This window comes from Paralichthys olivaceus, chromosome 14 (assembly GCF_024713975.1).
Source record: "Paralichthys olivaceus isolate ysfri-2021 chromosome 14, ASM2471397v2, whole genome shotgun sequence".
In the NCBI taxonomy this organism is placed as follows: Eukaryota; Metazoa; Chordata; class Actinopteri; order Pleuronectiformes; family Paralichthyidae; genus Paralichthys; species Paralichthys olivaceus.
The window spans coordinates 14800714-14813710 of record NC_091106.1 but is presented as its reverse complement, the minus strand read 5'-3'; the positions used below and the strand labels follow the sequence as shown (position 1 = coordinate 14813710).

General features: G+C 44.9%; 1 protein-coding gene across 3 annotated transcripts in view; it reads right to left on the bottom strand.

Annotated features, from left to right (window-relative positions):
• The window catches only part of zmiz1a (zinc finger, MIZ-type containing 1a), a 97181-nt gene that overhangs the window by 21052 nt on the left and 63132 nt on the right, over nt 1–12997 (bottom strand). For all 3 annotated transcript variants that reach the window (XM_069538330.1, XM_069538329.1, XM_069538331.1), the window contains 3 exons: nt 9042–9150; nt 6207–6320; nt 2213–2318 (listed from right to left, as the gene is read on the bottom strand). In XM_069538330.1, the coding sequence (XP_069394431.1) occupies nt 2213–2318; nt 6207–6320; nt 9042–9110 (289 nt within the window). In that variant the 5' untranslated portion in view covers nt 9111–9150. The remainder of the gene's footprint in view (nt 1–2212; nt 2319–6206; nt 6321–9041; nt 9151–12997) is intronic.

Below are 12997 nucleotides of genomic sequence, written 5' to 3'. Positions count from 1 at the left end.
AAATACAAGATTTAACTGTAAATTTAATGTGGGAAATGTATCTGTAATGTATGTATATTAATTCTCCAGGAGCTTCTTTGGGGTCTTCAGAAAAAAAAGGTATTTTTAAATAAACATAAATCTGCTCATGTTCAACAAATGATTGAAATGAGTCACACATTACTTTATTTAAAGACTCACTAGTCACTTGCCACCTACGTTAGCTTGAGAGGATTTTGGATTTGTTGTAGTGAGTAAAACACACTTGATTGCTTTATCAATTTCCTCTTTAGATGATGCTCTGAAGGAAAGCGTCAGCGTGATTGATCCATAGACTTAAAGAGTCTGCCTCTTCCCCCAGAGGAGCCTGCAGAGAGCATCCCAGACTCCTCGGCCCTTATCTGGGCTCTCAGGTGTCAGATTTGCGGCCCTCTGTCGCCGCGCAGGCTGTCAGAAGATTGTGCTGTGGCTGCACTATTAAGACACACATTCATGCCTGCGCACACACAAAATGACAGGGAGGATACACAAATATGAGCATATGGGCGGAGATAACAGAGCAGTAAAGGCCTCTCTGTTGCTCTGTTGATGCATTTGAATGAGCATCTAGGGTTCAAGTGTGCTTCATGTCTCCTCTGTCGCCCTCATGTCTGCTTCCTCAGACAGACGTCCTTGCAAGGGAGGTAAGACGGATGCTCACTGAGCGAGACCCACCCTGAGTCACATCTGCCTCCCACCCCGACAGCCTGACTGCCTTTCTCATTTGATGACTGCCCGCATCGTATACCCCCTCCCTCCCTCCCTCCCTCCCTCAACTCCAACATGCATAATTACACCACATTTCCCATTTGTCCACGGTGCGTAAACAGCTCTTCCTTGAAACCCAGTTCTGTCTTCTATTAGATCCCAGAACCATCAGCGGCCCCTGCAGATGATTCTGACTGTCAGCCGGGCCCAGACGGCCAGCCAGCACGAGCCATGCCTGGACAACAATCACATTATCTCAACACAGGAACACAGACAGAGAGAGAAATACAGCAATCAATATTCTACACTGACGTCTGTCTGCCCACTTAAGTTCCTCCCAACAAGACACTTCCCACCACGACTGAAAGAGGATATTCAGTTCAAGCAAACGTTTATATCATAGGAGCATTATGAGCAGAAGAAAGTGATATATTTCTGCCGTCTGTATATTCAGTTGCAACACCCTGCAGCTCATATGAGGAATTATGGGATAATATTTCAGAACTGTTACTGTCAGCCCTGTCACTGCTCTTCCCGTTATGAAACACTGACATGTCCGCCATGTTTGAGAAACAAAGAAAATCAGACAGTGGAATCAAAATATTTGCCTCTCGCTGCATCCACTTATGTAACTGCCAAACAAAAGGTTTATCTGTGGCCTGATGGGATGCTACAGCTCTGTTGGGGCAGAGTGAGCGGTCCAGTACATGTCAGCAACACCTCTCCAGCCATCCATCTCTTTCTTTCTCTCTCTGCACGTTTCACTTTGACAAATGCACGAGAACAGGCCACCCCTGCACTGCATGAGGCAGGAAGAGGAGGTATGGATTGAGGGAGGGGATTGGATTTGATAGATAAATGTCCGAGGACAACATTAGGGCTCGCCCTCGCTCTTGTTTTTGTAAGTCCATGTAGACTGTACATACGAGTGTGGGTTTGTGCAGGGAGACTGTCGAGCAGACTGTTTTTGTGAGGCTACCACCCAGACAGCTCATCTCAATAGCACATTAATGTTTCATGGGGACTAAAAATATCTGACATTATAATGCTCTATGGGCTTTCTGCGTGATGTCTGTGGCTGCAGCCATTTGTAGAAATCTAACATTTCCAAGCCACACATTCAAGTAAACTTTAACTGACACTTGTTTTTTACTGAACAAAGCAAATAGCTAATTAAATTGTGAGTGAGTTTAATTATGAGATTCATTGGCAATACCAAGAAAATATCCCAACATTGCTTAGAACATAATAATCAGCTTCATTGTGCAGTCACATCCTGAGCAGAGTAGTAGAATGGCCACTCTCCTGACCTGATCGTGACTTCACACCACACGGTGATGTGTTTAAATTCTACGAAATGAAAAAGTGAGTAATTGCAGCATGAGGAACAATGGAGCTTTGTGTTGTTTTGCAAGTCAACAGCGGTGAATGGGATGATGTACAAGCATGCATCTGCTGCCATGTCAGAGAAACAACAGCGTCTTACCTGCAGATTTGGGGGTGAATTTGTCCCTGTTGGCTGCACACACGGCCAGCAACCTGTAGCCCAAGTCCAAGTCGTACCCCTGCTGCGCAGCAACGCGACTCACCACCTGGGAAAAGAACAGCAGATCATGAGAATCGCTGCTGTCCTTCCGGCTCTAATTGGTTCAGCATTATGTAAAGTGTTTTTAATCATTGCATCATTTTAATTACATCATTATGAGCACAAGGTTAAAGCAGTTGCAGCTCTTTTTGAAGTTAAGGGAGAGAGTTTATCTTCAGTAGATTCACATAGTGCAACATAAAAGTGAGAGATTAACGCACTACCCGCAACAGTCAGTTATTTTCATTGTTTATAGATCTGCTGAAGATTTTCGAGGTCAATTGTTTTGTCTATAAGTGAAAAAATTACTCGTGAATTCAGTTTATTGAATTCAGTTTATTGTAATATATGATAAAACAAAACTAAAACTAGAAAAGCACTCAGAAGAGTGAATAAGCAGGTTGCTGCAAGCTGCACCGAATTTCACACACTCATAAATAATATTTCCCCAAATGTGCCTGTTTTTTTTTCATCTAGATCTTTGAATCATTCCCAAAGAAATGTATGAAAATATCCTGTCCCACAATTTTAAAGAAGGTGATGCATCTGCACCAAAATTGAATATGGTCATCCCTGAACTGAACCGTACTACCCCCTTCCACAGTGTTTTGTGGAATTATGTCAAGTGGTTTTTGTGTAATGCGGCTAAATATCAAACAGACACACAATCATACAACAATGAAAAAAATAACCTCCTCGGCACAGGCGACAGAAACAATCAAATTTAAGAATTCGAAACTTGACATAATTTGTTTGTAAAATTAATGAAGTTATCCATCAGTATTTGCAGATGATATTCTGTGAATCTACAAATCAATTAGTTAACAAGTCTATATTTCTTTAATAAATAACACTTTTTCATACAATTGGCTCCAGCTTCTCCTGCGACACTCAGAGGATAAGCAGTACAGATAATGGATGGATGACTTTCTGATGCAATATCATAAAATATTGATTTCTCAATTGAAGAATAAATGCTAAATAAACAGTGAGCCATAGTTAAGGCATCGTAGTCCTTTCACTTTCTTAACTGTGTTAATATTCTGAGCCACTGCTATCATGAAACTTCATTTATCTTCAGACAGACACGCACACACACGCACACACACACACACACACACACACACACACACACACTAAGATTAATGTGGAGTCTGTAGTCTGGAGCGCTCCACTGATCCACAGTCAGGACGACTCTGATGACTGCATCAGCCTCCAAGAGAGGTGAGTGAGTCAAACCACAGCCGCTCTGCAGACCGAGCAGAGCCTCTGAAAGGTTATCCTCAAACACGCCCCACTGTGGCCCCGGAGTGAACAGAGTTTGTCTCCTGACCAAAAGGTTGTAGGTTCAATTACACTTGCAGACCATATAAGTGTGGAAATAGCTACAGGGCTAATGTAATTTTCAGCCAAACTGGAGTGTAGGGAAGGCAGGAGGAGAAGAAGTCTCAAGGAGAAGTGTCCTCTTTTGCATTTCAGTTTTTGAGAAAGACCAGTCCCCGGCTGTAAGACTTTAACGATGCTTTTTGTGTTAATGACTTCAAAAGGAGGCTGAAGGTTTACGGGACGTGAAGCAGGAACCTCCCGGACTCTAACGTATGTGGTGTAGGAGAGACTGAGTGATGTTAGACAGGACTCAGAAGAAAGGGGTAAATCATTACAAGGAGGGGAAACCCCTCTGCTTTTATCTGCTAACAGATGACATCTCCTCTGCTCTCGCTGACCTAAAACACACATTAGCGTTAACAAGGTCAGCCAGGGTGGCTTTTAGAGAGCCAGCTACACAGTGATAACGTGCCTCTGTCACAGGTAATAAGGCTGCTAGAGTGCAGAAAGAAACACTATGGAAAATACACTAATAAATAAGGTTTAGTTTAATCAACAGATGGTGATATGAAACTGTACAGTTCCAGAGAATCGCATTATATTTATTTGATTGCAAAGGATGTCATTCCAGGGATTAATTCAACATTTACCCTGTTATGCAAACAATGAGTATTCTGACAAATGCTTAAATCGCGCTGTTGTCGATCGTTTAATTCCTGCGTGACTGAGTCTGCCCGACAGTTTGTATGAGGCAGACAGCCAGCTACAGAGGCTAACATAGATTTAACATGGATTTGACAGTGTTTTACCTCAAAAGCTGTTTTTTTCTTTCTTAATCTCCCTCTGAGGATGTGCATCCAGGCCCATTTTGCTGTCAATATAAAACTCAGTGCTGCAAGAGGTGCTGAAGAGTTGGGGTTAGGGTTACTGGGCCATTCACATTCTTGTTTGTTTGCTTAAGTAAAGAGAAAAGCCGCAGTTCTGTAATTTTTATTTCTGCTTGGCGGTTGAATTGGCTGTATGTGAAAGACAGACAGCCCCTAGTGAGTTACGTGGGTGATTTTTTTAGAAAACTGTGGGACGGGAGACAGACATAATGCGGATGTCTGTGTGCACTGACATCACCCACACTCTTGATACAGGATGCATGAAGAAAGAAGAAAAACCCACAGATTGCCAAGCAGGCAGAGCTAATAGTAGAGCACTGACAGCTTAGTTTGGTGCTTCTTAAACGGGGGGGATGCATCAAGACACTGCGGGGGGGGGGGGGGGGGGGGGGGGGGGGGGGCACATAAACCATTAAATGGCACATAAACCATTAAAGAGTTTGATGACGCTGTTGAACCTTTTTTATGCCTATGAATTTGCCAGTGGATCTGTTTTTATTATTTGCTGAGCTTATTGTTAACAAGATAACATTTTTGGAGAAGGGGACGTGAGCTTTCAGCTTCTAAAGGGGGACAGGGTGGGGGGGCATGACAGATTCTGAGAACACATTGGCTCAGTTATGTCATCTTTTCTTTGCTCTGGAGCTGATACTCCTTCAGGGACTGAAGAATGACCTCCGCGTGTTCGACATGCCAGAGGGAACAGACGTATCGACATGAGAACCGCTTTTAGTTTCACTCCGCTTTGACAAATCTTGTGGGGCTGTGATTCCAAAAGATGCAATGTCATGTTTAAATTTCCCCAGCAAGTTAACAAAATCCTTACGAGAATGGACTTGTTGCACTTCAATGTAATTCTCCCTAGATAAGAAGCTGCTTGCTCTCAGAGTCTGATGAAACAATTTGGCTGATGGAGGCGGCCCCATGCTGTGACGGAGCTCAGTGGTGGGCCCCATTGTATAGCTGTTCATCATCCTTTAAGAGGCTTTTATTGTGATTTACACATTAATGAGCATTTATTTGTTTGCTCACGCTACCACCTCAGCTGGGGACAATGTTCCTTCAGTGTTTCAGAGACTCATCGCAGCGACAAACACGTGGAACTTGCAATGCTCTGCTCCAAAGAAGCCTTGTGTCACTCTATTTGAGTGTGTGTGTATGTGTGTGTGTGTGTGTGTGTTTCTCACACCTGGTGCAAGCAAGCTCTCTGGCCCTGTGTCCAAATCGATGCGTGGTAAGTGGTGAACTGAAAGACGTTAGCCAGAGGTGACTAGCTACCCGAGGTCTTGTGCAAGCCTCTTGTTGAGTGTGTGTGTGTAAAGCACAAAGTGTAGTGAAGCAGCGGGCAACAAGGACTTTAACCTGTGTCACTGGCCCCTGACGGCCTGAGCAGCTGCCTTGAATAAACCTTCCCTATACCCTGCTACTAGAGAGCGGAAAAAGGCATAAACAAATGCTGAATGTCAATTTAAATACGACATTAATCTTGTTTAGAATATTACACATTCTGTGATAACCTGCAGTATCTGAAAAGGTGGCCAAACGCTTCAAAAGTGGACAAACACGCCCATCGTTTTTTCCCCTGTGTTTTCCAAAGTATCCAAATCTAATTATTGTTTTGCTCCAGCCTCTTAAAAAGTACCTGAAAAACCCAACAAAAACCATAATTGATGTTTGCGTACCGTCAGACATCCCATGAGACTTTGCTCGAAAGGTCGCTGGAAGGCCCGGGGATCTCCACACCAGTCGAGCAGCTCTGTGGCCGCTGAGTGGAAGTTGGCCGGGTTCTGTAAGTGCTGTGCAAACGGAGAGAAAAAGAGACTTCCATTAGAGACAATGGGAAATAATGAGTGTTGTTTTTTTCTTCACATTCAGTACAAATTGGAAAAACACTGAAACCAAATAGTTTTGCAGCCTCGCGCTCTCCCACCAAACTGCCTTGATTTAATGCCTTGTGTTTCAGCACAACCCTGTAAGGACCTTGACTCCTTCCCATGTACGCCCACACCGAGCTCTGCTGCATTGTGGGAAGAAGATCACACCCATATCAACAATGATGCCAGTGTTTCTTGTTAATCTCTCTTGGCAAAACCCAGTCCTCACCCCCATGACCCACACGGCAACCAAATCTTTCCCTCCAATCCTCCTCCTCTCTCTTCCCTCATTCACAGCCTGTTTGCAGAATGTAACAGAGCAGCGGCTCCAGAGGTCCACTGGCTGTGCACAAAGAAAACAACCTTGGTCCTGGCAGCTATGTGTGCAGACTCAATACGTGCCGTTGGTGTGTTGTCTAATCTCTTTCAGCCTCTGTGTCTGTCTCTCTCGCTTGTTCACTGAGGCCTGAAACAGTTGAGTCTTTTCTTCCCAGTGTCTGAAGGCTACTCAAGCTGGCAGGACACAATAAGCGGTTTTAAAATTGGGCTCCTTTTCTTCGCAGCTCAGGAGGTTAATAGCTCTGAAATGGCGCAGAGCTGCAGCTCGTTCAGTCGGCGAGACTGAGTCCACTTGAAAGCATTTATTATTCTCATCTGGAGCTGAAGCATCTTGTTTTGTGTGTTATTGCGGAGAAGGTAGAGCTATTGTCTTTAGGGGGCAGCAGAGGTGAGCGTTTTTAAAAGGGGGCTGCTTTTCTGTGGCTTCTGACAAAAGGGGCTCGTCGGTGCGAACAGAGCCCTTTGCGCCAGGCCTGGTACCCGCCCACAGAGAAAATCTCTGAGAGCTTCCAATGATATCATGAGCATCAAGAGAGGCCTTGAGTGACTCATCTTTTGTGATGTGAAGATTAGCCATTATGGAGTTAGCTGCAGACTCTCACAGGGGCTCTGACTGGTGATGAAGACAAGCAGGGAGAGTAAGAGAAAGTGAGAGATGCTCTTGTTGAATGAGAGGGAGAAGAGGAGCCTGTTCTATATGAGTGATATAATCTGGCATCATTGCTGCTTGATGGGAGGCGTATCACCCTCCAGCGCGAGAGGAATCAGAACTAGCACAGCAGGGGCTGTCTGTCTAGATCTGAACTCACAGCTCCTCCTGCCGCAGCGCTCGCCACCGACTCTGCCTGACAACCTCGACTCTGATGTGTGTGTGTGTGTGTGTGGGGGGGGGGGGGGCAGCAGAGCGAAATAGCTCTGTTGAGTTTTGGGAGGAGGATGGAGCCGTTCTTTTTGTTGTTGCTGTTCAGGGTTGGATGAGGACAAGAACGGGGAACGTGGAGGGAGGGAGAAAACTCGGCGGCAGCAGCAGTGATGGGGTTTCAGCAGACAAAGAGCCAGACGTCTGACAGACTATCCTCTGTGAGATGATGGACCGACTTATCCCCCTCCCTTTCTCTCAGAGCAGCCAAGGATCAGGCCGCTCAGTGCCTACCTGGCTGCGTGAATAACAGCAGAACACCTGGCTCTCTGCCAGTGGCTTTCCCAAAACCAAAACAACACCCTGCTGGCAGAGCCGCCACGAGCACCAAGCTCGCAGACTGACTCCGTTGCTTTGAAGTCTGCTTTACTACAAGCTCTATTACAGCCAGAGCTGAGAAGTATATAAACCAATCTACAATTAGTGCGTTTATTGAGCTAGATGTTTTAACTCTGGCTATTAAGGGCTCATCAGTGACGCCTGAGAAAGTAATTGAGGAGGCTCTGAGGAGTGAGAAGCGTAGCATTTTATTGGAGTGAGAAGAGCTGACATTTTTGAAATATAACTATGCAAGATTTTGATGTGTAGCACTTTCCTTTGTGCAATCCAAGTAAAAAAAAGAAGGCAACGAGAGCTTTTTGAGGTGAAGGTTAATATATAGGATGCCCAGGAGTTCAGGTGGGAGTGGGGTGGGGATTTAAGAGAAGGCACAGAAGAAAAAGGAATGTGTCACCTCATAATCGTCGGCTCAAAGCCTGAACATTCCCAGTAGGACACGGTGTCATATGGATGTTAAGCGATATTAAGGATCACACCGACGTAGCATAAACAAATAAGCCCACAGCCAGCCAACCAGCCGGTGAGTTTTCATATACTATTAATCACAGACAGAGCCAGTAGCCTTGGGTGATGTTCGTCTGTCTGACTGACTGTGTCTTTCGTTCTGTATCTTGACTGCGAGATGTCTCTCTCCTGAAAGCTGGCAGTCAAGGAAGCTTTTAAGCAAAACCACAACAAGGGCCGGCATACGTCAAGGCTCAGGAACGTGATGTAAGGGAAGGCAGGACGAGGACAAGGAGGAGAAGGAGGGGGAAAAGAGAGAAATGGAGTCTGTTATGTTGCAAGTCTCTTTGAAGTTGCTTGTTCGCTGCCAGATTTGCCTCCTTCTCTCTCCCTCTTTCTCTCTATGACCCGGTGCAACATGATCTGTGTGACTGGAGCTAATGGCCAGAAAAAGTGATGCCCATATAAGGTGCTGAGAGGAGAGAGAGTTTAAGAAAGGAGAGGAAATGCAAAGTAAATTCATATTCTTCTTTGTCTCTAACATCCATGTCTGCACGTTACTGACAGAGGTTAAAGGATGACTATAAGGTCTTTATACACACCTGTTTGATGCACTGCAGCCTGTCATTGGTCTGCTGGATGTGCCGGTCCATTGATGGTAACGTGTTCATCTTGATGTCTCTACCGGAACGCCATTAAAAATTCTTTACCCTGTGAAAGAAAAGGAGGAGGAGAAGAGGCACATCTGTTAGAACAGGTTTCTGTCAGGTCACCAATGTGAAGAGTTTGTAGCCTATGAATTTCAAACGGCATTTTAGCAGTTTGACAAATTCTCAAAAAGAGAAGCCAGCTTGTTTATGTGGTGACTCATCCAAGGGCTTGTTCTGCCTGGAGCACATTTTTTTTGGCAAATGCACGAAACTGAGATTTTCCACAGCAGCGCCGCGAAAGACGAATGGAAACATGATGCAACTGAAACTTTTGCTTTACATTAGCAGTGGGAGAAAAATCCCCAAAACACTTGCTGCAACCAAGAAAGGAGGTCCGCTGTTATCAGTCTTTAAAAGAAGCACCAGCTCACGGCAAAGTTATCAGCGTGGCATAGACAACTAATTCATGCCCACATCTAACCAGAGATAAGACTCAACTTTATCGCTTCTCTTTCTTCCTGTGCATATCTTGTTCTGGTGGGCAGCAATAAACCCTGTGCTCACCACCACTCTGACCATCTCGGAGAAATGGATTAGGGCTGGATTAATAGGTATCGTGCTGGCCTGCCAGCGCGGCCTCCGTCCCTCTGCGCTCATCTGCATCGGTGTTGGTCGGCCTCAGATTCCTCCGCACAAAAGGCGAACTGAGGAACCACAGGTGGGTGTGAGAGGAGGGGGGGCAGGGCTCTGGAAAGCTGTTCAGTACTGATAAAGGGTCCCCCAAGATCACCCGCTGTGAGAAACAGAGCGAGAGAAGAAATACGATGGAAGCGCAGAGCTCAGCCGGGGAGTTTTCCTGTGTAATGCTCAGTGTGGTAAGCTTATCTTAGAAAGACTATAGCAAATATGCACACTCTTATTTCAGTCTCTTACACACACACACACACACACACACATAAGGGCATATAAACACAAAAGCTTGAATTCTTCACTTTAACTAAGCGTAAAGGTAAAACTTCAAAGACACATTTGGAGAATAGGAGTGTATTACTAATCCTCCAAGCGTATTCATTACCGGAGTAGAATTACCTGGAGTGCACTTACAAAGTCTTAAATATCAGTGGCTACGTTGCTTGTATGGGTGAGGGGAGATTCTGGCTTAAATGTGGTCAAATGGCGGGCAGTAAACGTACAGACTTTATACTGCAGCAGCTGCCTACAAAAATGTACATCATGCAGGGCACACTTTGACTGCACATAATGGGACCACAAATTTGGGTGGCCTCATTCTCTCTGTGCTGCGGTTTCTCCCAGTGTCCAGTAGATGTCTCCCTCTCCTGCAGCTAACCAGCATGTTTCTCTCACACACACACACACACACACACACACACACACACACACACCCAGAGCGAGTGGTCTAGAGAGGGCTCCTTAAAGCCCTGACAAGTGCTACAAATCCCCCTCAGCAGCCAGCAGCTCCACGGACCGCTAACAGGGCACGCTCCAGCACAGGCCCGGCGCTGGCCATCTGACCTTGTGGCTATTGATTAACGTTTCTCCTCCAGCTCCCCTTCCTGCTGTCCCAACAACACACCCGCAGCCAAGACCACGCAGGAGGGAGGAGATAGCTGCCTGTAGTAGCAAAAGAATCTCCTCTTTTTTTTTTCCCCCTCTGTTGTGATTTCACCCAAGTCCAACACACACACACATACATACATACATATACACACACATATACACACCCACCCCTCCTCCTCTCACAAATGGGCAGCGCTTTTGTTAGTTGATGAAAAGCTGGGCCCTCTGGTTTGGAAAGGAAAATGAATGAGACAGACGTGCAACTGGCCGGGCCAGGTTGAGTACGACTGAGTTGTAACAGAGATAAGAAGTGAGTCTGCCCAACTGACTGAGTGACTGAATGACTGACTGACTGACTGAATGTCTGTCCAGACGTTTCCAGCACCACACCCCCCCACCACTCAGGGGGAAAAAATGTGTTGCATAACAGACTATGCTTTGGTGGAAACATGGCAGGAGCCCTCCTCTTGCCCCATTCTCACCTCTTTCTGTTTAGCATCAAAATAAAACACGATTTTCTGTCCACTCAACATCGCAAGGGAAACAAGTGAAACAAGTGAAACCATTTTGATATCTCTGCCTTTTTTCTTTTACAAATTCTGGCTTCTGGAGTTCCATCTTTTCATTCCATGTTTCAGACTTTAAGGGGCTAGTAGTGTTGTTGGAGCATGCACACCCTGAAAATGGGCCCCCTTCATCTTTATTGTCTTGCAAACATCTTAATCAGCTTCACTCAACACTGCTAACCAGAGGTGCTAAGCAACGGATTACACATCCAATTATGCCACACATATTACAACCTCCATTTAAACAGCAGTGGGAGGGTACTGCTATGAATCATGGAGGAGTTGCAAACCACAAATAATACAAACATCCAATGAAGCGTCTGTCTCTCTCTCACACAAACACACACACACACTCAGTTTTCTTCCTTATCACTTTGCAGCGAAAAAACAAGCTGGGGGAAGTGGGGCAAGAAATAAGTGCTCAGAATCAAAAGCACAGTAATATGAAAAGCAGTGGAGTATGGCAGGAAGGGGGCAAGAAGGACCAGCCTCAGTGGGGAAAAGAGACACAGAGAGAAAGAAGGAAAAAAGTGCTGAAATTATCTTCATTATCAGCAACACACACACACACACACACACAACCACTTATTCATGCACAAACACGCAGCATATGATCACTCATAGCATGAGTGATTTCTCATTTCAGACAAATGACTACTACCTTTGTCAAGAGCAGCTTGCTTTGTGGATGTGAAGGTAGTGGGGGTTGCATGGAAGCAGTGGCTTTTACTGAGTATTGTATCGGAGTGCATTAAGTGCAGGGCTGGAATCAGATATGTAACATCTGATATTTCCCTAAACCAACAAAATAACGTGTTAAACAGGGCTGCAAAATTAAGGAAAAAATTTGTATAAAAATAGTGATTTTATGCTTAGAATTGAGATCACAATTCTCTCCCATAATCAAAGGGGGTTTTGTTTTAGGAGCCATTGCCTTGCTTTTTTATTTTTATTTAGTCCTTGGCACAAACTTTTCTCAGCTTTTCCCAAACTCGTTACATGTCACCAACAGATTTCTGCTAATCTGCATCATGTTGGGCTACGCTGCGTTTTCATTGGTTGAGGAAGAAAGCAAATATGTAGCATCAGGTCTCAGCCACAGACGTCAAAGTATCAGTGGCGAACCTTAACCTCCTGTGCACTTCCAATCTTTGCGAGCAAGGGGGCGAATAAAACATTTGCTTCCTCCAACGAGGCAAATCTCAGCGCCACTTTGCGTCGAGTTCAACTTTGGTGAACTTTGACCTGCGATATAACCCTAACCCTAACCCTAACCCATATCTTTGAGGGGAAGTCTGAGCACATGTTCTGAGGCAGCAGAATTGTCGTCCATTAGGAGAGAGATTGTATGATTTGAGAACAGGATTTTTTTTATCATTACAGACTCTATATCTCACTCATAATTAATTAATTACTGGAGCAACAGCCAATTGTGAATATGATCCTGCTAAAACTACATTTTTGAAGTTATGCTGTGGTTTGAATGAGTTTAAAGGGCCCTTAAGGCCAGAAGTATATTCTGTGTATAAATGTTAAACAATTTTGAATTTCCATGCAATATTGCACAAAAGAATATATTTCCTGGTGATGCTTCATTTTGGCATCCTGAGCCTATCCTGTGTGGTAAACTGTACAGTGGGCAATGCACGGTAATATACAGAAGCAACCAGGTGAAGTCTGACCACAAACTAAGTTCATTATTCAGTCTGTTAAAGGAAAACAGGTCCATTACTCCTGCTCTGCGACACAGCGGGGGAACTTCTC